The 26,820-nt window shown below is 38.5% G+C and overlaps 1 protein-coding gene and 1 pseudogene across 10 annotated transcripts in view; one reads left to right on the top strand and one right to left on the bottom strand.

Annotated features, from left to right (window-relative positions):
- LOC110597012 (zinc finger protein 568) overlaps positions 1 to 5,353 on the bottom strand; it is a 71,950-nt gene extending 66,597 nt beyond the window's left edge. Inside the window, exons 1-3 of one of the 9 annotated variants that reach the window (XM_078033119.1) lie at positions 5,163 to 5,353; positions 3,840 to 3,902; positions 1,015 to 1,288 (exon numbers count right to left, since the gene is read on the bottom strand). In XM_078033119.1, coding sequence (XP_077889245.1) covers positions 1,015 to 1,048 — 34 coding nt within the window. In that variant the 5' untranslated portion in view covers positions 1,049 to 1,288; positions 3,840 to 3,902; positions 5,163 to 5,353. Of the gene's footprint in view, positions 1 to 1,014; positions 1,289 to 3,839; positions 3,903 to 4,954; positions 5,128 to 5,162 lie in introns of those variants that run through there. The other 8 variants (XM_078033113.1, XM_078033117.1, XM_078033111.1 and 5 more) reach the window with 8 other exon arrangements.
- Positions 5,354 to 5,638: 285 nt separating this feature from the next.
- Positions 5,639 to 21,549, top strand: LOC120887947 (uncharacterized; annotated as a pseudogene). The gene is made up of 3 exons (XR_013431169.1): positions 5,639 to 6,110; positions 13,490 to 13,767; positions 18,308 to 21,549. The product of XR_013431169.1 is annotated as an uncharacterized LOC120887947 (transcript).
- The last annotated feature ends 5,271 nt before the right edge of the window (positions 21,550 to 26,820 follow it).

The following is a 26,820-nucleotide window of genomic DNA, read 5'->3' as shown; positions in this document are numbered from 1 at the left end:
TATCAGCATATCAGATTCAGATAAAGACAGGGCTGAAGCAATATAGAAAAAGAGAAATGAAAGTTCTCAGGCAATGCCCCTCCACACATTTTTTTCCTTTGACTCCTCAAAAGCAGGAGTTCTGGCTTATATTCCTCAAGCAAATCTAGGAGTTCTTGCTGGAGTAACTGACTAGCCCAACAGAAAATGCCTACAGATTCTGATACATGGTCAATCTCCAGGACCATACGAGAAAGAAAGGCAAGAAGAGTGTGCTGGAATGGGGCTAACATGGAAAGGATTAGGTAGAGAAAGAGAACTAAATTATTATGTACATTGTCAAAAATCAATTGAAAACATAAAATATGAGAAACCAGACATTAGCTATATAAGGATGTTATTTAAAAAAAAAAAAAGATGGGGGCTGGGGTTGTGGCTCAGTGGTAGAGCACTCACCTACCAGTGCAAGGCCCTTGGGTTTGATCCTTAGCTCCACATATAAATAAATAAATAAATAAAATAAAGGTACTGTTTCAACTAAAAAAAAAGATGATGAATATCCAAAAATATGTTCGAAGCAGTTGGCTTTGGGGAGTGGCAACAGGAATAAGGAGAAACGGAATAGAAAACATTTATAGTATTTAAAAAAATACTATTTTAAGGGGCTGGGGTTGTGGCTCAGTGGTAGAGCTCTTTCCTGGCATGTGTGAGGCACCAAGATCGATTTTCAGCACCACTTTTAAATAAAAAAAAAGAAAGGTCCATCGAAAACTAAAAATATATATATATATATTATATATATACATATTTTAAAAAATACTATTTTAAAATAGTATTTTTAAAAAACAGCATTTAAAAATATATTTAAATGCATCCTCTAGGTAAAACAGAAATAACATTTTATAATTTTATCTAAATTTTTTTAAAAGATGAATTAAAAAAAAACATATATTTTTCCCTGCAGAGTCAATAACACCCATGTGAACTTTCTTGTAAACAGTACTGAATATACTCTTTTAACTCTACTCATCTTACCTCTCCTTTCCATCATCTGGGTCAAACGTGCCATTGTCCCACATCTATTATTGATGACCACTGAAGGTTGAGATATTCAGACCTTGCCCACTCTGGAAAAAATGGTCAAGTAGTCTGCAGGTGCAGCAACTCAAGGATTATCTTTTTTCAAGATCTCTCCAGCTTTCTGGGAAACTTTCAAGTCAAGAGATCTCTTTCCACGATTTCTGTTCCTCAGGCTTCTTTTTATTCACACCATAGATCTGTCTTATCCTTGTGGAATCAAACCTGTGGGCTTAAGACATAAATCTAATTACCTACTGTCTTCTCACTGTATTCCTGTGGTAAGCAGGCTCCAGAATGTTTCCCAATGATCGCTGTCTTCTGGAACTCAAACCAAACCCCTCCTACACCGAAGAGGATTGAGATGACAGTGTGTGACTTCCGAGACTTGATCATAAAATACTTTGGGGCTTCCATTTTACACATTTTAAGATCATGCATTTTAAGCAAAGACAGGTGTCATATTATGAAGTCAGGCAAGGCATCCTGCCAACAGCTAACACTAATTTGACAACCATTTTGGAAGCAGATCCTCCAACCCAAATCTAGTTTTCTTAGGCCTGCAGCCCTGCTGTCATTGTGACTTCAACTTTGTATGAGATATCAAAGCCAAAATAACCAGCAAGTCACATTTCACAAAAATAATGAGCTAACATTATGGTTGTTTATGCCTCAAAGTGTTTAAGTAAATTTATTGCATAGTAATAGATTAACATAGCCCTAACCACTTATCTTCCTTGCTTCACACTCCCTATAGTCACTGAATAGAGGTAATGGATGCAGAATGCAGCAGACGTCGAGAGGAAAACTCAAAAGACTCACCAACTGAAGCTGAACCAAATATTCAACAGAGACACCAAGAGTCTAGAGACAAAGTGATGTTCACATATTTGCTCCTCAAATACTCTCTAAAAAGTATAAAGGCATAAACTTGATAAAGTGACAGATATAAAAATGAGTTAAAAAATACTTAGATTTGCAATAGCCCCATATTTGGACCAAGAGAGAGCTGGTCCAGTAATTCTATTCTCTGAGTTACCATGGCAACTGAGGTCAAGAAGTTGTAATTTAGAATTCTCCTTTGAAATGAGAATTATACCTGTGTCACAAAGATACTGAACAATTACAGTAAGTTTTGAGAAGGGCTATGCTTGACATAGACTTCTTTATTTATTTATTTTAGTTGTTGGTGGATCTTTATTTATTTAGAATCTATCTAGTGCCTCACACATGCTAGGCAAGTCCTCTACCACTGAGCTACAACCCCAGCCCAATTGACATAGACTTCTTATACCCCTCACATGGTTACTATTTTTCATGACAATTATTATCTTCTAAAAATACTATGTAATTTATTTATCACATACACAATCCATTTATCCCCTCCCCAATAAAAACTCTATGAAAAAAATTTTTTTCCTGGTTTTACCATTGACAAGTATTGTTCAGAAAGTGTGTTGATATAAGCCATAGTGAAAAACAGTATGGCAATCAAAACATTAAAAGCAGAATTATTATATGACCAAACAATTCTTCTCAAGTATACACACAGGATAATTGAAAGCAGGGACTTAGATCTAAGTTCGTACACTCATATTTAGAGTACCATTATTTGCAACACTCAATATAAGCAGCCCAAGTATTCGTTAATGGATGAATAAACATTATATACAAAAAGAAGAAAAATATTATTCAGCTTTAAAAAGGAAGGAAATTTTGATAGTGTAGACAAATGTTAAGAACACTGTTAAGGGGTTGGGGTTGTGGTTCAGTGGTAGAGTGCCTGCCTGGCATGTGTAAGGCCCTAGGTTCAATCCTCAGCATCACATATAAATACATAATAGAAAGCTCCATTGACAGTGCTGGGGTTGTAGCTCAATCGAAGAGCATTTGCCTAGCATGTGTGAGGCATTGGGTTTGATTCTCAGTACCACATATAAATTAATAAAAGTCCATCAACAACTAAAAAACATTAAAAAAATCCATCGACAACTAAAAAATATTTTTAAAAAAAGAAAAGAAGGGGCTGGGAATGTGGCTCAGGCAGTAGCGCGCTCGTCTGGCATGCGTGCGGCTCGGGTTCGATCCTCAGCACCACATACCAACAAAGATGCTGTGTCCGTCGAGAACTGAAAAATAAATATTAAAAAAAAAAATTCTCTCTCTTTCTCTCTCTCCTCTCTCACTCTCTCTTAAAAAAAAAAAAAAGAAAAGAAAAGAAGAAGAAAAAGAAGAACAACACTGTTAACTATATATTAAGTTAAGCCAGGACAAATGTGTTATGATTCTTCTAAAATGGTGGTTGCCAGGACTGGAGTAAGGCAAAACAAGAAGTCATTGCTAATGAGTACCAAGTTTCTGTTTTGCAAGATGAAAAGAGTTCTGGGAATGAACAGTGATGATGAAAGCATAACAGTGTAAATGTACTCAATGCCAATGAACTGTAAAATATAGTTCAGACAGTAAATTCTGTGTTTTACTACAATTTAAAAATAAATATATATACATACATGTATCAAATGAAATATGTAGTTGGTGACTTAAAACTAGGAGAAAGTAATACATTGGACATGAATAAGATAAAAGGATGCGTAGTTTGGAGTTCAAGTGTTTGAAAATCTTACTTGAGTTTGGGTTTTATTAGGCATGTATATTAAAAATTCAAGGATAAGAGCAGAAATTAAACCAGCAGAGAGAGAAAGAGATAAACCTGCACAATAAAAAATAGAAAATAAAAAAAAATTTTATCACTAATTTTAATAAATGTAACTACTTATACTCACCCATTAAAATGACAAACAGGATAAAAGGATTAAAAGCTCAGCAATGTGCTCCCCTCAAGAAACCTGAAACAAAGACAAAGGATTGAAAATCGAAATTACTGACAAACACAATAACAAAATCTGAAAAGGATTATCATCAGTCAAGAGAACCTGGGCTAAAAGGCATTTGCCAGAATAAAGAACTATGTTTCTCACTGTGGCAGACTGGAATCCTAGTCCTAATTCTTCAACCCTAACAGGGTTATTATACATTCACATTACTTTCCCGGTAACTATTCCATTTCTAGTTATGCTTTATGGTTGTTAACTGATGTTAAGCTTAGCACCTGACTTACTTTATTTGGCCAATGAAATATCAGTATATTTGGGAGCAGATATTTTAAGGGTATCTGCATGATCCGTTCTATGCTCTGGAAATCCATCCCGGATTGAAAATGCCCTAGTAACCACTGTTCTTTTAAGCCTGAGCCCCAGAAAGAATAAATGCAGGACAGATATGAGTTCTTCCTATGGCTCTGCCACTCAAACAAAACGCAGCCTCGATCTGCTGAATATAGTAAACCAAATAACCTGAATAAGAAAATAAACGCTACCTACGGTATGCTGCTGGGGTTAAGGGTGGGTTTTTAAGCAATATTAAACCAAGACAGGAATGGGGGTGTAACTAAGTAGCAGCGCGCTTGCCTAGCATGCGTGAGAGACCCTTGGTTCCTTCACCAATACCACAAAATAAAACCAAATAAAAAATAAATGAATGCACATAATAAAGGATGCAAGCCGTACGATGATGGTGGCAAACCTGGGAAAGATCATCACGGAAAACTTGAAAGCTACATAACGGTCAAGAATTGTGGGGGAGGGGCGGTAAAGGAAACAAAAGGCAGGGGGTCAACGTAAAGAAAGGCCCGCTAGAAAATACAGAATTGTATTTCAAACGTACTTGTCAACTATGTCAAAACACAACAGAGAAAACTAGCCCAAGACAGACCAGAACCACTACACATCGAAGTTGCACTTCGCCAGGCTTTCACACACCACACCACACCACACCCTTAACCGCAATCACACACAAGCACAAACATACACCATAATCACCAAACACAATAACCACACACCTTCGATAATCATAAACACTCGCTAATTCTCACCACGTTTTTTTCCGTCCCAACGACTCGAACCACTCCAACGACCCACGAGTAGTTCCAGCGCACCGCCGCTACATCCCACCTCCGCTAGCCCGGCCACTCCCGGCCCCCTCAGGGCCTCCGCCCCGTCAGCCGCCCGCGGCCGGTCCAAACCGGACGGTCGGAGCCCCGCCCTCACCTCCCAAGGCGGGCACCCGCAGCTTCACAGACCCAGGACAGCCGGAGGCGCAGCCAGCGCGCGGTTTCTAAGAGACCGAGAGAAGCCCACGAGCAAGCAGGTCAGGGACAGGCTCAGGTGAGCCGAAGGAGCTCTCCGTGACCGCTACGTTCCAAGCAAAACTCCTCCCAGAAGGCCACGCGGTCCAACTCAACTTCCGTCCAGGACGCTGCCCGCGTTTCCAGTGCCCAGGAGGGATTAGCCAGGTCCTCTGGGAAGGGGCAGTGCAGCGCGCCACGCTGTGGCGAAGTACCAGCGGTGAAACTGCTCTGGATTGGGGGAGTTGCCCGCGCAGTCATTTCGGATGGGCCCACGCTGGGCCCTGAGAGGAATCGACGTGGACACCTGCTCTGGACTACATTTCCCAGAAGGCCTGGTGGCCTCTCGCTCTTCCGGCGAACTCGAGTCCAGCCTGGCGGGACCGTTAGATCTGGCGGGACCGTTAGATCCGGCGGGACAAGCGCCTCAGGTCCGCAGGGTCAGGAGCTGGAGCCTTGGGGCTGTGCGGGCAGAGCGCACTGGACACGGGAGTTTGTGGGATTGTCTGGACACATTATGACACTACGGCTTTGTGTATGGACATGAGATGGCTGGTCGTTGTGAAGTTATGGCTTTAGTATGACCGTCCCTTAATGGATGAGACACTGTGTATTAGTATGGGGCTCCTGTCTCCTTTATGACTGTGACTCCAGAACTCTAGCCCCAGGAAACCTTTCTGACGTTAGGTTCTAGCCCAGGACAGCAGTGAACTTGCACAGGATGCCCCATTTTCCTCCGATCGCCATACCCTGTGTGTGGTGGGTAACGACTTTGGAGCTGATAATGACCTCCAATCTAACTAACTAGGGTACTAGGAAAAACCTGCTATCTTAGAGTTACTTTTCTTCTACCATTTCTACCTTTCTCCAGGTGAGCCACCCAAGAAGAAAAGGAAAGAATGCATGATGAATTTCGACAAGTAATATCCAGGGTATAGTAGGGTTTCTTTTATAGTTTCCTTTCTCTGAAAATTGTTGTTTAATAAAAATGTTTCCATGGGGGCTGGGGTTGTGGCTCAGTGGCAGAGCCTAGCAAAAGCGAGGTCCTGGGTTTGATCCTCAGCACCACTTAAAAATAAATAAAATAAAGGTATTGTGTCCAACTACAATTAAAAAATAAGTATTTAGGAAAAAATGACACCTATAATCCCAGTGACTTGGATCGCAAGTTCGAGGTGCACCACAACAACTTAGCCAGACCCTGTCTCAAAATTTAAATGAATAAATAAAATTAAAAAGAGCTGGGGGTGTAGGTGAATGGTAAAGCACCCTCCCCCTTCAACCACAGTACCTCAAAAACAAAAATAAAAAAGATATATCATTTGAATATAGATCCTTATAATGTCCCCATTGGAGAAAAAGGATGGGTATGCCTGGTATTAGAGCCTAATAAGCCAGGCGGGGTGGGCACACCTGTAATCTCAACCTCTTAGGGGGCTGCATGAGGCAGGAGGATGGCGAGTTCAAAGACAGCCTCAGCAATTTAGCAAGGCATTTAGCAACTCAGTGAGACCCTGTCGCTAAATAAAAAATTTTAAACAAAGGCTAGGGATGTAGTTCAGTGGTTAAGCACCCCTGGGATCAAACCATGGTACCAAAAGAAAAAAAAAAAGCCGAATACTCTCGATATACCTAATGTTCACTTCTGCTTGCTGAATTCTTCTTATAAGTATAATATTTATTATTTTAAAATAAAAGCATGAGCTGGGCATGGTGGCACAGGCCTGTCATCCCAGCGGTCTGGGAGGCTGAGGCAGGAGGATCATGATTTCAAAGCTAGCCTCAGCAATTTAGCAAGGCCATGAGTAAATTAGGGAGAACCTATCTCAAAAAATAAAAAATGCTGGGCATGTAGCTCAGTAGTTAAGCATCACTGCATTCAATCCCTGGTACTATTAAAATAAAAAGTAAATAAAAAGCATGATTATTTTAGAGACTTCAAAAACACAGAATTACAAGAAAAAAATTTGATCACTTAACTAGTATTAATATTTAAATGTGTATTTTTTGCCAATGTCAAATTATATTTCATTCATTTTTTTTCAGTACTGGGGGTTGAATCCAAGTCCTTCTGTGCATAAGGCAAGCAGTGTACCACTGAGGTACATCCCCAGCCCTCATTTACATTTTATACTGTACATTTTCACTACAGAGTGTAGTGGTCTTGGAATATCATTTTTCACAGACATTTCTTTGTATGAAAGAATTGAGGTTTCTACTTTGCATTAACTCAATTGTATCAGACTTTTAGATATTTATACATATACATGCAAGTTTAAATTTGTATTTCCATAGTTGTTAATGAGGTTGATCACCATTCCATATGTTTATATTAGGGTTTGTTTTGTGATATGTTTCTTCAAATTTTCTACATTTTTCTCTTAGAATAAGTTTTATTTATAGTAAGCTTTTATTATATTATATGTCCATACTATTTGGATTGTTCTGTCACTTTAACGTGGTTTTGTGAACAGAAATTCTAATTTTAAAAAAGTTGAGTTTACCAATTTTTTTTCCTTTAAGGTTAATGTTTTTTGTATCTTGTTAAGAACTCCTTCCCTGTCCCAGGTTCATATAAATATTCTCCTATATTTATCCTAAAGGCTGTAAGTTTTGCTTTCCCATTTAGATGTTCAATCCATTTTTAACTGACTTTTGTATATGCTGTAAGTATGGGGTCAGATTTTTTTCCCCTTTAATAATTTTCTCAGTACCATGTTTAGGAAAATCCATTGTGTTCTCACTGGTCTGCAAAGATATCTTGTGTCCATATGTATATGGGTGTATTATGAGCTCATTATTCTATTCCATTGGTCTATTTGTACATCTTTGTGCTAATCTTGATTACCTGAGCTCCTCTTAAAAGGTAGTCTGTCTTTTCTTCCTCTGGCTGTTTTTAAGGATTTTCTCTCTGTTTTTTGTTTTCTGTAATTTAGTGTAATATATCTTAAGTGCATTCTTTTTTATGTATCTGCTTGGAATTTGTAGGCATTTTTAAATTTGTGGATAGGTATCTATTATTAGTACAGAAAAATTCCCAGTCACTGTCTCTTCAGAGATTGCCTCTGCTTCATTTTCTATCCTTTCCTTTCTTTATCAGGTTCTAGTGAAACATAGGTTAGATCTCATTCTTCTCTTTTTGTCTCTTGATCTCTTCTTGGTTTTAAGAGTTGACAATTCCAAAACATAGGTTAGATCTCATTCTTCTCTTTTTGTCTCTTGATCTCTTCTTGGTTTTAAGAGTTGACAATTCAAAGATAGTACTAATCTTGGTGCAGTGTCATATGCCTGTAATCCTAGTGGCTCAGAAGGCTGAGGCAGGAGGATTGCAAGTTCACAGCAGCCAAAGCTCTTTAAGACTCCATCTCAAAATAAAAAATAAAAAGGGCTGGAGATGTAGCTTAGTGGTAAAGCACCCCTGGGTTCAATCACTGTACCAAAAAGTAAAAATAAAAAAGTGAACAAAAGAAGCTTATCTCAAGTAGGGTTGGAATGACAGGCAACTAATGTCTTTTATCAAGTGATAGTAAAAACATGTCTAATACTGAAAGTATTAAATACTTTTAATACTTATAACCCTGGAGAACCTACTAAATCTTAAGGCTATCCGATCACCATATGATTCTCTAATCTGAAAATTAAAAGGTAAAAGGGTAGAGAACTCAGAATAGGGACAGTGTTTTCCCAAGGTATCAATTTTGAACACTGAGTGGGTCTACTCAATATTTAAAATAAGTATATTTGGCATAGATGCAAAGAAAACTAGGATAAGAATAAGTCTTCCCAAATCTATTCAGCTTAAGTATCTGTTTCCTCTCCTACCAGCCTATAATTACACTCACCTTTTAAAACATTTTTTTAAATCTTTATTTTATTTATTTATTTTTATGTGGTGCTGAGGATCAAACTCAGGGCCTTGCACATGCTAGGCGAGTGCTCTACTGCTGAGCCACAATCCCAGCCCTAAAACTTTTTTTTAATTTATTTTTTTAGGTACTAGGGACCAAACTAGGGCCTTGTATATGCTAAATGTATTCTACCACTAAGCCACACCGCCAGCCCTATACTTAACCATTTCTGCAGTGAAAATTATTGCCTAATATTAATGGGAATGCATTAGGGAAATAATGTACCATAATAAAAAATGAAATGTAAAAGGAATAAAATGAATTCTGTTTTTGTGAACTCACCTAATATTTAATCAGGGAATATTTGAAATATTCCCAGTAAAATAAGAAAGGGAAAAAAAGAATATATACCTTTACAGATATTATTTAATGTTGTTTAGAGATATTAACCAAAGCATTTAGACAAGAGAAAATTTTGTTACATATTAGTAAAGAAGATGTGAGATTATCACTTTTTGCAAATAATATACCTATACCTAGAAACCAAAAGTGTTCATAACCAGGACTTTGAAATAAGAAGGATTTACTGGGTTTGGTTACATTTGTAATACTTGAGAGACTGAGGATGGAGGATCATAAGTTTGAGGCCAGCCTAAGCAATTTAGTAGAACCCTTTCTCAAAATAAAACTTAGAAAGGGCTGGGAATGTAGTTCAGTGGCAGAGCACCCCTGGGTTCAATCCCCAGTACAGGGGAAAAAATAGGAAGAAAGAAAGACTCCATATGAAGCATTTCCCCCCTCATCATTTCTACTCTCAACCCTCCCTATGGGCTAGTTTTTTGATTGTTTTCCTAGATGAAAACCTAAGTAGTTCTATAATCATTTTGATCATTCTTTTTGGTATTCTTTGATAGTTTTCAGTCACAAGAACAGTCTCATTTGATTAATTACAACCACTGGTTCAGCTTAATAATCTTTAAATTTCATGCAAAGCCTCCTGCATTCAACTTGATGCTTGCAGTGTGTAAAGGGGGACATATAAACCTTCTTCATTTCCTAATCCTGACTTTCTCATTATCCTGCCCAATAGGCAGTCTTTGAATCCTATGAGATTAGAAAAGGGATGGGCAAGAAGAGATAAGGAGACCGAAAAGACTTTGTTGAAAGACTGGTTTTGTGTTGGTTTCTCTTGTTTTAATGGATATTCAATACTGACTCTTTTTTGTGGGGTACTTTTATGAATTTCTTTGAGAAATCCCTATTGGGAATCTCTAATTTCATTTCCTATGATGTGGCAGCATGTCTCTTTGAAATGGCTACTTGGAATACTTGGCATGGACCTTGGTAGTTTGTGATACCCTCCTTTGTGGAGGTCACTTTGTTCCTTCATTGGGTCCAAGAAGAATAGGTACCAATTTTTATGATATATAAACTCCAGAGGGACCAGCAGAAATTCTCCCCCAAAATCTCACCATTCTACTTTGGAATCTTTAAGTTCCCCTTATTTGGCCTAAAGTGAAGCAACAATACCCTCATTGCTCCTATGGTATGGAAATGTCTGATCTTTTCCAAACAACAATAAATTATTGACACCAGCTTATGTATTACAATTCAGTTCAATTCTTTTTTTAAAATATTTTGAACACACTACCTTTATTTTATTTTTATGTGGTGCTGAGGATCGAACCTAATGCCCTGCATGTGCCAGGTGAGTGCTCCACCACTGAGCCACAACCCCGGCCCTCAATTCTTACGCTAACTACCTGGAGTTAATACAAAACCAGAGGTTAAGGAACTTAGTCTCACAGAATTGCCCCTACTTTAGGTGTCTCTAAGGCACTGTACTTCTTTGCAGCCATCCACACAATCTGAGGAGTTCCCATAACCCTTCCTTAGGTTCAAATAATTCACCATAACAACATTTTGGTCAATGATAAACCACATGTCTAATGGGTTTTTACATAAAATTAAATGAAGCAGAAAAGTCTTATTGCCCATTATTTTTACTATACCTGTTTCTGTTTAGATACAAAAATGTTTATCACTATGTTAAAATTGCCTACAATATCCAGAAAAGTAACATGGTATTCAGGTCTATAGCCTAGGAGTAATAGACTACACCATATATCCTAGGTTTGCAGTGGCTATCCCATCTAGGTTTATGCAAATATACTCTATGATGTTGGCACAATACTGAAATCACCAATGACACAATTCTCAGAATGTATCCTTGTTACTAAGCAATGCATGATTTTACTGTTGATTACAGTTTTATTATAAAGGATGCAACTAAGAAACTGCAAAATGGTAGATATGAATAGTATGAGGTATAGGGAGAGGGGTGTACATTTGAATAGGATCTTAAGGATTTTGCCTAACAAAATATCTGGAATGAAAGATTTGTTTATTAGTATTTATATTGTGAAAATTTCTGCCACTATAAAATTATAAAGTTAAATAATTTATATTTTTAAGAAACAATTCTTATAGTAGTCATAAAAGAACTATGTTTTCGGGCTGGGGATGTGGCTCAAGTGGAAGTGCGCTCGCCTGGCATGCGTGCAGCCCGGGTTCAATCCTCACCACCACATACAAACAAAGATGTTGTTGTGTCCACCGAAAACTGAAAAATAAACACTAAAACAACTCTCATTTTCTCTCTCTCTCTCTCTCTCTCTCTCTCTCTCTCTCAAAAAAAGAACTATGTTTTCAAGAAATTTAATTTATGCTATTGGCTAAGATACTGATATTTTAACTTCATATTTAACTAATTGTACTTTTTAAAGTTTCAAGAAATGTTAAAAGACAGGAAAATGGTCATTGTCCCAGTACCCATTCTCCTTGTGGCTACCCTCAACTCTTGCTGTTTCTCTTGGCATTTTTCCTATATTTTTGTGTTATTTTTCTAGTGGCCTCCTGCCAGATTTTCCTATTCAACAGTCCTTATTTCCTGTCCCTGCAATAGAGTTATATCATTGTTTCTTTTTAAATCATCATTATCCATGTGATTAGGACCTTGCAACTATTGTTAATCTAAGCCAAGTCATAAGCTACTAAGATCTTAGATTCTTTCTAGTTTAATTTTCATTTTTCTTAGCCTACATTGCCTTGTTTTTTCATTTTCCTGAGCCCATGTACCTGTCACTATTTTTTTCCCAAACCCTCTAGCATTGTTGTCAGTTATCTGTAAATATTTTCCACATGACCAAACATATTTTCCCCTGGAGACCTCCTTCCCTTAAGAGTCTGCTTTCCTTCTCTTCCTGGATGTTATTTTCCAGGGCTGCTACCAGGAACTTGCCTTTTACAATTATATTGGGAATTCATACATGGTTCTCATTGTTAGTTTTCCTGATTCTAAATATAATACCATTTCTTTTTCCTGTGTACTTCCTAGTTTTGATGGAGCACAGACCACTAGTTTCCTAAGAGTTATATCAGAGATATATCATCATTCCCTGCAGTTCTAGAATTGTTTTGATTTAATCTTCACATTGGCTTAGTGACTTGACTGGTTATAGATTTCTGAGCCAGAATTTGTTTTTTTTTCCTAATAGTAGTGAAAGAATTGCTTTGTTCTCTTCTAATTTCAAACAGTGCTCTTGAGAATTCCATTGCCATTCTGATCTCTGAAAAGCTTTTGTGATCCATGTTTTCTTCCTGGAAGCTTTTTAGAAAGTTCTGTCCCCCCCCCCATATCCTGAAATTTTACTCTAACATGTACTGTTTTTGAAAGTCCATCACATTTTTCCCTCTTGGAACTTAAAGAAAAAGGAAAGAGGGGAAGGCACTTACTCATTGAGCTGGTTGCTTTTTAATTCATATCACTGGGAAAGTCCGCCATGGTTGTCCATTTCTAGGAGATAAGATTCCAGCCTCTTCCATTGCTCTATCTCTTCCTGCAGAGCCTTTTACTACCTCCACTATCATTTCTCTTGAGTAGTTTGTTTATTGTTTCAGGGGTCAATGATGTTCACAGATGTGTCCATAGACTTACTTCTCTCAGGAGGAATGGGAATGCCTGGACTCTGTTCAGATGAACTTAGATAAAGAAGTGATGTTGGAGGGGCTGGGGATGTGGCTCAAGCGGTAACGCGCTTGCCTGGCACAGGGCACTGGGTTCAATCCTCTGCACCACATAAAATAAAGATGTTGTATCCACTGAAAAACTGAAAAATATTAAAAAATTCTCTCTCTCTCTCTCTCTCTCTCTCTCTCTCTCTCTCTCTCTCTCTCTCTCTCTCTCTCTCCTCTCTTTAAAAAAAAGAATGATGTTGGAGAATTTCAGAAACCTGGTTTCAGTGGGTGAGAATAACTACCCCACCCCCAAATTCATAATCCTTGGGCAAATGAATATTTCACTTCAGGCAACCTGCTGAATTTATGTTCTCTGTTCCCCAAGGAATGGTTTGAGTTGGAATGGAATGGAAGAATTGAAAATGGGAAGCTCCAATGGGCTGTGGCTGAAGCTTCATCTTCTCCATCTTCCTCTGGTCCTTCCTGTAGTGACATCTCTTCCTTGACCACCAAGGGACTGGATCTGATTCCTGGGACATCCACAGGATAACCATGTCCCATATCTTTTCTTGTGAGCAGCACTTTCCAATTCTAAGCCAGCTGTGATCTCCTTATTGGAACAAGGAAAAGAGTCCTGGATGATTGACAGAAAGCTGACCAGAGGTGAGATGATAAGACAGGAACAGGGCCACGAAGAGACATTCCCTCTAGAGATTTTATCAGGAAGCTCCCCTCAGAGGGCAAAACCTCCCCTCTGCTATGTGAGCTCTCATGCTTTTTTGCTCTTATACTTTCTCCCCTATCCATGAGAGTAAATACCTTTCTTTATTTCCAAAACAGTTATCTTTTTATATTTAAATTTTTTTCTTCTTAAGATATGCTGTATTTCAAATTCTATAATAGAAGAATCTTTTGGAAAATACATGTGTAAATGTATTTTTTATTTTTCTTTCTTGTACTGGTTTTCATTTTATCTATTTTCTAATTACCTTCTTTGAACAGCTTGTCCTGAGTTTAATAGTTCATTCTTTCATTTAAAAAAGTAGAGAGAACCTTTCTTTTTTAAAAAATATTTTTTTAGTTGTCATGGACCTTTATTTTATTTATTTATATGCATTGCTGAGAATCAAACCCAGTGCCTCATAAATGCTAGGCAAATGCTCTACCACTGAGCCACCACCCCAGCCCCACCTTTCTTACTTTAAAAAAAAAATCAAGTATTAACCACCCCTAGAGACAAGAATAGAATATAATTAGCACCTCAGAATCCCTCTATAATTTGTTAGACCAACTCACAGAACTCATGACAGCACTCTTCTTTGTTTTAGTTGTTGATGGACCTTTATTTTATTCATTTATTTATATGTAGTGTTGAAAAATCAAACCTAGTACCTCACACATATGAGGCAAATACTGAACCCCAGCCTGTGACAGCACTGTTCTTATGATTACTGTTTTATATAAAGATACAGAAGAACAGCTAAATGATATATAGGGCAAGATCTGGGGGGTGAGTAAGAATAACTACCAAGGTCTGGGCGGGGGCGGTTCTAGGCACAGGAGATTTCTATCTTCATGGAATTAGAGTATGCCACCCTCCTGGTCACCAACTAGGAAATTCTCCCAAGCCTCATCATGAGTTTTTTATTGGAGTTTCATTACATAGCTATGACAGATTAACTCCCTGGCTACATGATTAAATTCAATTTCCAATCATTCTTAGTGGTCAGGTGTTGGGCTAGGGCTGAAAGTTCCAACCATCTAATCACGGACTTGTCTTTCTTGGCAAATTTCTCCCTTGAAATTATTTGTGGACCTATCATGAATCACATCATTTTTATAAACTCAAATATAATCAAAAGGGATTTGTAAGTAATGAATGTCACTCTTACCTGGTAATTCCAAGGGGGTTTGAAGCTCTGAGCTAAGAACCCAGAACAAAACCCAGGTATTTTCTTTACTGGTCTTTATCATAATGCAAATTGGCTGGGCACCATAGCTGACACCTATAATCCCAGTGACTCAAGAGAGTGAGGCAGGAGGATCACAAGTTTGAGTCTAGCTTCAGCAATTTAGTGAGACTGTCTCAAAATAGCCTGTAGAGAGGCTAGGGTTGTGGCTCAGTGGTAGATCACTTGCCTTGCATGTGTGAGACCCTGGATTCAATCCTCAGCACCACATAAAAAATAAATGAATAAAGGTATTGTATCCATCTACAAATAAAAATATTTTTTAAAAGATGGGCTGGGGATGTAGTTCAATGGTAAAGCACCTCTGGGTTAAATCCCCAATACCAAAAACAAAACAAAACAAAAATCCCAAGTGGGTATAATTTATGTTAATCCTTTTTTTTTAGTTCAGAATCCATGCCCATAGCTATATGTGATGTTCCTGAGTCCATATTCTCTCTTGTTCCATTTTCTGATTTCCTATGAGTGTAGAGAAGTATAATCATCTTTCTGTTGTGGAATAGGAGAGGGGATCTTGTAGTCTCTAATAAACTAATAAAATCCTTCATCTCATGCCTTAGCTTTCAGTATTTTCTGTTCACCTCATTGTGTGAAGTGGCAGATGCTTTCAATTCTTCATCTATAGAGAACTGCACCCTGATTCAGTATTATATAAATAATCCATTGTAGGCTTAGAATTTGATTATTGTGTACAGAGTCACTTATTACTCATCCATTGGCGTTTTAGCTTCCAAGTTTTATTTGCTGCTGCCTCATTTCCAGTATCCTTTGTCTTAGTGGAGTTTTTCTTGACCTTTGTTAAACTTTTACTATAGATTCATGAGTAAGCAATGATAAACTCTTTAGATACAATCTGCCAATTTTTAAACAAATTATGCCCCTTTTAAATTAAAATAGTATGGTCAACCTTCATTATTCACAGTCTCCATATTGCAAATTCACTTACTCAAAATCAATACAGAGCTCTCATGGTCATATACAGAGTGGCAAAAAAATTAAGTCTTCCAATACATATTTATTCCAATTGATATTTAAAAAGGCCCTGCTCTGACTTCTTATTTTAACTCTCATATTATAAAAATAATACTTTGCACATTTTCTTTCTGTTGGTGAATTCACTGTTTAAAGTGGCAGGCAAGTACTTGGGGTGTAACCCTGTGGTAAAGAGCCTGGTTAGCATGTGCAAGGCCCTGGGTTCAAACCCAAGTACCGCACAAATAAATAAAATGCCCCTTAAACATAGTGCTGTGTCATCTAATGTTCCTAAATGCAAGAGGTAGAAACATTTGCCTAGCATGTGTGAAGCACTGGGTTCCATTCTCTGCACCATATATAAATAAATAAAATGAAGGTCCACTGACAACTAAAAAATATTAAGAAAACAAAGATGGTTTATGTGCCTTAAGGAGATAATCTCTGTGTTAGAGAAGCATGGTATAAAGTAAGCACTCAGTATTGATAGCAATTATTATGGAAGAATGTCATGGCAAATGGGAAAATGAAGTGGCTTGTAGACATCAAAGTAATGCTGGTTCCACTATCTCAAACCAAATACATGCCCCTTTTCTTCCAGCTCCCCAGTTGGTCATTGGCCAAATTTAGGTAATTACTTCTTGGAACCCTTCTTCTAATTATTGTACTCTAGACCAGCATGAGTTATAGTACTATTGGTCATGCATTCAGCAGTAATCAACAAAAGTAAAGTGTCTTTAAATAGAAGTATATGTAAAACAAGATTATACATGCTCAACTGATGAAAGCAACAGTTCAGTATTGTATAATTCACTTTTTATGATGAGTTTAAAGAACATAATTACTATGAATAATGAGTTGATCATATGAGTTTTTTAAAACTTCCAAGAATAGTACATATAAAAATCATTTATTGCCTCAGTAATTCAATAAATTATTTATTCAGCTTCTTATATTTTAGGCATTTGCCAAAACATACAATGTTGAGTATCATATCCATTGGTAAAAATAATTGACACTTTTGACTTCACTGGACCTTATGCATATATAACTTAAAATAAGTGCTATTAAAGAAAAAGCATGAACTAAGGCCTAATATCTGTAAGACATAATTTTAGATCAGGTATGACCTCACTAAAGAGATGCTACTTGAGCAGAGGCCTAAAGGGTAAGCAGCAATTAACAGCCAGTGATGATATGGAGGGTGCAGTATGCTAGACAAAGAGAAAACCCCAAATAGTTTTAGATTTTTGGTAGGACAAGGCTAGACGAAATATCATTCCAGGTGCTGAATGGATTAGAGTACTAGAACCTAATGGGGAGACTTAGGAGATCCCTATAGTGATTTAAGAAAGGTGATGCTGGTCTAGAAGACTCAAAAATTTTGTCGGAACATAAAACTGGAGCTCACCTTCTCATATGTTGACATGGCATTCCGCTCCTCACAGAGTATATTTCATCTTCTCTTAGTCTCTTTAGTCACTGCTATGAATTAAGGATCCATTCCTCCTTTTAAGGTCAACACGCCTGAATTCCAAGGGAAATTATTTCCAGTGAAACTGCAATTCATATTGTGTCCTATCTATAGATGAGATTTGCCTGTCTCCTATTCCTGACAGTTTCATTCAGCATCTTAGACTTGTTACAAACTGTCTTCCCAATGTGAATTTGCCAACAGTATACTTCTTCATATTTATTGATCCCCCACACCTGCATTTGTACATTTCAACCCATTTATCCTAATAGCCCTTTCTTTTAGGTCTGAAAATTATCTACAAATTATAAAACAAAGTATGGTATTCGGCATTTGTAACCATATGTTTATATATGCGTAGGTATGATTAAAATCACTACAGTATGGAGGATAGCCCTGAGCGTTGTGTATTGAAGGTGATTCTGATCACAGCAAAATTTGAGGAAGCCATCTGCTTCCCTAATCACCTCCTCAGCTTCTATTATTATCTGACCTTAGTGTTTGTGCTTTTCTGTGTTTTACAATTGCTTAGCCATATTTGAGAACCATATAAGCATCTTTGCTGGGTGTTATTTTCAATTTAATCTTCCATTTTTTAATATTTATTTTTTAGTTTTAGGTGGACACGATATCTTTATTTTATTTTTATGTGGTGCCGAGAATCAAACCCCAAACATATTAAGTGAACGTGCTACCACTTGAGCCACATCCCCAGCCCCTCCCTTTTTTTTAAAGAAATTTAACTTCCGAATAGAATGAATATATGTACGTTTTTATTTTCTTTCAGATCTAGAATCAGTATGACCAAAATATTATCTCTAAAAAAGAAACATTTCGATCAGGTAATACTTTACCATGAAGATATGCCTCCATTTATTCATCCGACTTTTCTTGTTCCACATCAAAAAACTATTAGCAAAGAGAAGCCCTGTGAATCTGTGATATGTGGGAAGACTTTTAATCAGAACTTAGAATTTATTCAACATCAGAGAAAAATGTATGAATGTAAGGAGTGTGGGAAATCCTTCAGTCGTGGCTCACTTGTTACTCAACATTAGAAGATTCACATTGGTGAAAAACCATATGAGTGAAGGAATATGGAAAAGCCTTTAATTATTGCTCAAACCTTAATGATCATCAGAGAACTCACACTAGTGAGAAACCTTATGAATGTAAAGTATGTGGGAAAGCCTTTACAAAAAGTTAACAATTTTTCCCTCATCTGAGAATTCATACCGGTGAGAAACCTTATGAGTATAAGGAGTGTGGGAAGGCCTTTTCTCAACACTTAAGACTTATTCAGCATCACAGAATGCACACTGGTGAGAAACTGACACGAGCAGGACTGCAGCGAGGTCCCGTGATCATCCCCAGGTGGTCCTGGAGTCAGGATCGCCTCTGCTCCAGGTAACCGCTCCCAGCCAACGATCCGTGTCCTGAAGAAAGAAGTCGCTGCACACGATATGCCTTTTCGAATGCTCGGTTTATTCACACCAGGTTTCATCACATCACACGAAGCACAGGAACAGAGACTGGCAGGGCTCAGTTCGCTCGATGTTGACCCACTGGCATCGTGGATCTGAACTGACCAAAGAGCTCAGCCTTCCTGGCCCTTAAATACTTAGTTGTTTACAACACTTCAAACCAAAACATGTTTACGTCGTGGCTTCTATTTCTTATCCTATCCTCACAGATTATGTTTACACTGCATCACAACACACTTATCCTAAACTACCACACTTGTTTGTGCTAAAATACATCAAAACATGTTTACCTTATGTCCTTATCTAACTCACACATATTTCTAACTTATGCACCCTTCTTCATCAAAACATGTTTACTTCAAATTCTCCTGTCATTCCACCCCCTTGATACCGAGACCAATAAAAGGGGTGAAGGTATCAATGACCATCCATCACACGATGGCTGTATAATAACACCACTGTATGTTAAATAGCCAACGACACCACTATCCTGCAAAGGTGCCAAAGAAGTGTCACTGTAACATACAATGATTGCATCCTGTAGAGGTCCAAAATCCTACCATACACATCGGGAGATATTGAACTAAAGAATTCCAAATTTCACAGCACACAGGGTAAGGTACAATGCTAGGATAATTTTCCAACTTGTGTCGCAACTGTCCATTATTTATGTTCTTCAAAAGTATTACTGCTCCGTGGCATACTCTCAAGGGTCCCGTTATTTCTGTCTCTTCGTACAGTGGAATCAGTGGTACCGGAGCACTCGGGGTTGTGTCTGTCAAATTCCAATAGTTGGTTTTTCTTTTGGCGACCCAAGATTCTTTCTAGTACTATCAACAAGTAAATATGGCACAAATTAAAGAATTAAAACATTTGTTTCAGTTAACACGTCTGTCATTGTTGGGAAAAGAAAGGCCCATGCACATTGTGAGGCACATATCTCTTAGGTGTGGAACTCTAAAAGAAAAATTCCGCGTCATGTCCGAATGAGCTGTCCACTTTGTTCATGCAAAACAATAAATTGGGGCTAAATCGGGCCCCCGGGGCCAGGGATAAGTATTACCCTTAGGGAGACTTGTGTTCAAGTTTCCTCTTTTTTATATTGGTTGCATGCAAAGGGAATCAAGCAGCCCCTGTCTTAGGTCGTCCACTGCCCTTGTACTACTTACCTGTTTCTGGGGAGGCCCCTTCCCCTGTCTTAGGTTGCAGTACAAGCGTGGAAGTTGCCCGTTTTACTGGGTACCACAAGATCAGCTCACTTATTATTCGGACATTATTATTCAACCGCCACTTTTTTTTTTTTGCAGGACCAATAACTATTCTCAACAGACATGGCTATTATTTTACTGATTTCATAATGTTCCAATCAAAAGTAAGGTTCACACATCAAAGTAAATCGATAGATAGTAAATCAGGAAAATTACTTCCTACATATTCTTGATATAGTTTTGGTAGGGCCACGTGTCTAAGCGTATATTTCCACATGTGTACAAAATAAGGAAGAATAATTTGTCTCCAGCAAAGCATTTGCAAATCTAGTGCATTGAATGGTGCTCTATTACACGGTGCTCCTGGTCGACACAAAGACACTGGCAAGGATATGGTGTCATCATCCTGCTTGAAAAGAAGGACACTATTGATATACCATGCCCATGGCCATCCTCGTACATTCTGTTCTCGATGTGACGTTCTCATACATTCCGTGAAGATCCCCATCAAAAACATTATGTTCCGGGTATCTCTCGCCATCGGACACTTCTATTCGATGTACCGTCATGTACCATTGATGAGTCCATACATGACGTAAAAACTCGATGATTGATGGGACTCGAAGTATCTTGTCCTGTATCTTCGTATGTAGACCACAATCCCTTGGTGCCCAAGTATTCACCAAATGGAGCAACAAAGATAGCGTGTCCCCATTATAACATTTTAATGCACCATACCAGAAAAAGTTACGTACATGAAAACTCAAGCATAGCTCACAACTTGCATAGTGCAAAATCTCATTCCGCTCTGCGTCTTGTGCACGACGCGCAGATTGTCTTCTGCATTTCCTATGCTTGTTCATGGTTCCTGTAAAACATTCGTTTATCAAGCTTTACAACTGTCTTCCGAGCAGTTCTCTTATTCACCTTCAAACAAATCTTAGTTAATATTACTAGAAGGAAAAACAAACATACATAGAAAAGGATTTCTTTAAACCAATGAAAAGGATTCCATCTCATTATACACGTAAAATCTGCATGGACTAACCTGAAACATCCCATCACCGAACAGTCATAAGTATACTTAAAGTCACGTGGTATTAAATATCCTGAGTCTACCAATACCTTAATCTTATGTGTTTCACCCTGAAACTGCTGTATCATCTTTGTGGTTTGGTTATGAACAGCCTCTATGATTTTACCATGTTCTGCAAAATGTTTGTTCAAGGTTTCCACTGCTTTCTTTGCTTCCTCATATAGCTGAGATTCCGGAGGAGGTGGTACAAATACGTGTAGGCCAAATGTGTGATTGGAAATAAAAATGACATCTGACAAAAGTCTGTTGGTGTAATCTGGGTCTGTGGAGTTAATTCGTCAGAATGGATGTTGCTTACGAGTTGCGTTCATGTGTTCAATCATCATAGTGTTATAATGTATATGGCATCCTGCTTTCAACGGTAGAGTTTCATTATAAGTTATGTTTTGCCATCTTCTCACCATATAGTCCATGGGATGACATGTCAGCAATCTGTAGTTACCTAGGTCCATCAAGGTGCTTTGCGGCATAGAGATTGTTATGTACGATGTTAAGGGTTCGTCTGATACTAAGTTAAAAGCAATCATCGTTGATTTACCCAAACTGTAGGTTGCATCTGCAGGAACATAGAATGACGTATCATTCCATGTTAGCCAATAAAAAGTTTCGTATGGTAATATCCATACATCTCCAACTTTACGTGGTACTGGTTTTGTTGGATATCCAATAACCGCTGATGTTGTAGATATCTGCCATAGATGAATCACACAATCTCCCATATCGCAATGCAAGTCTTGTGTGGGGTCTAACACTGTGAAAGAAGTCACTGTTTCCATACCTATACCTGTTTGGAACAACACTCGTAAATCCTCTAACGATGCCTCCAGCATTGCTCCAATATGAGCACATTCTTGGTTTGCTTCTAAATGTTTCAACCTTGATTCAAATACTTCATTCGTCGTCTGCACCACTGTATTGAGGATATCAATTTGTTTCTTTAGCATCGCTTGTTCTATATTAATTCTATCAATCAGTATTGATGCAGAGTGTAAATTCTTCGATATACCTGCAATCACTGATGCTTGTTTACCCTGTAAACTTTTTAATGCATTAATTTCAACTCTGAGTTCTTCCGTCATTGCACCTGCGATCAACGCTCCAAGAGCGGCTCCAGCGATGAAAGCACCTACCGCCGCTAGCTGTAATGGACGTCGTCCTGCGGCATTTCGTGCTATGCTGTAAAATAAATCTGCAGCACATATTGCCATTTCTCTGAGCCACATACTTCAGTATCCCTGAATGCTTGTCCAAGTGAGAGCCGTAGTCTCACTGGTTGGATCGCAGGGTGCACCAGGAATCTCAGTGGTTGTTTTAGAAGTGGCAGATATGCTGGGGCTTCAGTGGTCGTCATTTTTCCTTTTGGCGGAAACAGGACACTTCTAGGGTAGTGGGCTGTCACCCACCCCCTGGTTTCATTGAATCCAACTCTGTATATTAAACATGGTTTGAGCGATTCGGGCGTCACTCTGCAGTCTTTCATTGTCATCTTATAGGCATATATCTTATGAGTTCCTGCATAACTGTCGTAAATGTCCGTTGTATTCCGTAAGACATCATGAGACACAATGTCATACATCCACCAGGAATTGTCGTTTTCCAATGCTGGCAGTAGCATATACCAATAGTATGGCAGTTTTCCTGTATGTATTACGTTTTTCCATTTGGAAAAGTCCATGCCTGCTGTTATCCACCATCGCAAGGTCTTGTTGTCTGCAGCTTCTACGTGATACCGGATCTTAGTGTCCCATAATTGCGTACTTGGACATCCATCTTCTGGTTCCACATCATCATCCATCACAGTCTTCTTTGTTAATAACGTTACTTCATCTATTTTTGGATATTTGTATGTTAACGCTGTTGCCCTTGGTTTCAATGTATGTCTCACTGTAGATTCCCAATATGTCGTTATATGGGAAGCATTTACTGCATCCATTGGGATGTCATATACTGACACATTATCTTCAATGGATCTGTGAACTCCATGTATTATGTCGATATTAGATGGGAACCATCTGCAGTTGGATCTTTCTAATGCTACAGGTACTCCTTGCGTATCGTTGTAGATTCTCTTCTTGCCCATCATAGGTATACTGATGTTATGTAGGGCGTCTCTAATTATTGAGTTGGATATGTTAAACACAGGTATTAAAGATGACATAAAGTGATCATAAAATTTATAGGATAAATCTGAATATGGTTTTCCTTTTTCTGCCAATGCTGATCCGTTGAATGAATAGTCTACTTGTAAGAATGACACGTTCCATTTTAATCCTTTCAGTATGTCTGTTGGTGTAATTACTAAAACTGGTTGCCATGGTGAGTCGAACACTTCATGTGTTTTATTTCTTATTAGATGTATATGTGTTGCATTAAGTAGAACAGTATGATCTTCCTCCAGTATGCAGCTCTCCCTTGAAAAATTGTAACACCATGTCTAGTTCCACATGGGATTTTGTGTTCTGTTAAGGATTCTATTATCAGTCCAGAACGATTGATTGAAGGTCACAAACTGAATGCTACTCACGTTGGTATGTCGTTCATGGCATACACCTTCATTTATTTCCGTTGTATCCCGTTCCTTTACTGTATTCTTAAACGCATATCATCTGGTTTTGTTATGATATAAGATCCATCCTTCGTGATGGAACATGGGAAAAAGTGGCGTCTGCCACGTAGGATCTAGTCTGGAAGGATGCAGGAACATACATGGTACCATTTGAGGATAGGACATTGTATCCAACACCTGTCCTGATACCTTATACCAATACCTGTATTTGCAAAACTATCAGTCCCAGGTCATACGGAAAACATACGCGTCCTATGAATGCAACACCTGCTGACCTATTTTGCATTTCTCCAAAAATACTTCGAACACACACATACCCTATATTTTTAAGCTTACTTGGTGGCGTATACGCCCATCGTGCCATATTATGCGTAAACGGCTGTGGAATTGGGTCAGTCAATACCACCGGTGATCTCCATGTTTCTGTTCCTAGAGTCAGCACTTTCCACCAATCTTCCACTGGCATGAAAGATATGTTGGAAATATGTATGTCTGAACGATATGTAGACAGGATGTCAAATGCACCAAATATCGGAAGGTTTGGAAAGTCCGCAACGCATGTTACAAAGTCTGTGTATCCCAAAGTTTTATTTTGCAAGTCATCTAACCAGATTGTCATCTTATGACCTTCAGAACTCATCAAGTCCAAATAGTCCTGTAATTCCTTTGGACAATAGGCCCCATACGGTTTCTTGAGAGCTTCTGGCCATCTTGCGACTGGTCTTGCTCCCTGCAAATGTCGTGGAAAACCATACCATTTGTTAAGCACTTCTTGGGACTCATTGTAGGGTAGGAGGTCTATTCCCATAGTTGTCGTCTTGATAGTCGTTGTTGCATCATCATTAGTTGCATTGTCATCACTACGGGTGGCGTTCCCGTTGTCTTCTATCTCGTAAGAGTCGAAAGGGGAGTGAGAGGGTTCATCCTCTTTGTAGTCATAATCAAATGCATGATAATCATTCTGCTGGTTACTTGCCCATGCTTGGAACGGTAATGCGGGTATGCTGATATCTGTAGCTTTTTTGCAAGTAAAGAGATCACTGTCATCATCTGGTTCCAAGACATAAATTTCTTCTGCAGGTCTATTCAGCAAAGCCGCTGTAGCATTGTATTGTGTTACCCACATACTCGTCTTCATTTTCCGGAAATGATACACAAAATGTGGTTTTTGTGCCCATTGATCCAGAATGGCTTCCATCAGATGACATCGCAACGGGTTAGTTTCGTACGCATTTGTGTATCCACCTTCTGACACAGTCCTGAATAAAGGTGAATATATACCCATTGTATTCCATTCGTAAAATGATGCACAAGATGTTGGCGCATAATGCCTGTTAAAGTGTGTGCAAAATGCATATTTGTGATAGTATAAGTATTGAATCGCTGTTAGATTCTGCAAAAACTTCCTTGATCTCCAGTGTTGTGGTATTACAGTGCCATTGTTTACCTCTTTCATAGATTGTGGAAACTGTAGGTACTCTTCGACCCATCGCTTATATGACCATTGACTTTTTGACAGACTCTGTGACTCAATCCACTTCCATGCAGCAGTTGTAGTGGTAGTAGTGGTGGTAGTGGTGGAAGTAGTGCCAGTACCAGCACCACCACTGCTGCTAGCACCACCACCAGTGCTAGTGGTGCTGTCTGTCGTTACACAAATAATAGCAAAATACAATGTCCAGCGTCAAAACAGCATAGTTATTATCTCAAAGTGTCTACCAAAAACACACTGTATAATTAAGCATAATACATCTCATAACGTTTTTCATTTTTTCCTCTCCTATGGATCCTACACATGTGTCGTTTTTATGTTTTTGCCACTCATTACAATGAAAGTAGCCAGATAACAAGGTACAACTATACACAACAACAATTATGAACAGCACAATGCTCCAAATCTGTCGACATGCATTATCGCGTACAGACATCTTTATCCTTAGTTAGCCTAAGGTCTCCTTTCCTAGTTGATATCCAAAACGTGTTTCCTTGCCCATCGGCAACGATTTCACCCTTAGTTACCTTTGTACTGTTCCTATCTTTGATCCAGACTTTGGATGCACGATTCGACGGTTTCTCCTCGTCCTCCTCCTGATACTTGATAACTTTGTTGAACACTTCCTCAAAAGGAGAACTCCTATGCAGCCTCTGCCTGCAGTTAAGTTCAAAGACTGCAATTAGCAGGGCCTTCTCAAAAGGCATCGTGTCCATTAACATATGTAATTTCGTTTTCAGTAATCCATTGAATCTTTCCACTGCACCTGCCGCAGTGGGGTTATAGGCCAAATGGAAATCCCATGAAATTTGCAATATATCTGCCAATTTTTGAACACGTGCTCCAGTAAAGTGAGTTCCCTGATCTGAGGCTATGTTCCATGGACATCCATATCGAGCACACCACGTCCAAACACTATTTATGGTGGACGTTTGGTTTGCTTTTGTACATCCGTAAGCCATTCCAAGACCCGTACTGCAATCCACCATATTACATACATATTTTCCATTTCTCAATGGCCCAATATAATCAATCTGCACCAATTGGTTAAATCCTGCTGGGGCCGTTCTTGTGCTTGGTGGGTTGCGTCTGAATCTGGTCCCACTGGCCGCACATTTTTCGCAGCCAGCAATCGCTTGCTTACATTTACTCCAGGTCGCCTTAATGTTTCTAGAGTCGAACCATTGGTACAGACCATGTGTTCCAATGTGTCCAAGATTCGCATGAATTTGTCTGATTTCATCCAATGTGATATCAGATTCCATTGGGGGTTTAACTACATGCCAATTAGGTCTACGTTTTAAAGTTAGCTTTGTATCAGAGGCTTTATCTACCTCCCATTGGTTTGGATTTCTCAACTTAATAGCAGTTAATTGTACTGGAATTTTGCTCAATTTATCCGAGATATCATTATTCTTAGAAACATCATCCTGGCGTCCTGTATGGGCGTCCAC

This window comes from Ictidomys tridecemlineatus, chromosome 15 (assembly GCF_052094955.1).
Source record: "Ictidomys tridecemlineatus isolate mIctTri1 chromosome 15, mIctTri1.hap1, whole genome shotgun sequence".
NCBI lineage: Eukaryota > Metazoa > Chordata > Mammalia > Rodentia > Sciuridae > Ictidomys > Ictidomys tridecemlineatus.
This window is presented reverse-complemented; position numbering and strand designations above follow the sequence as displayed.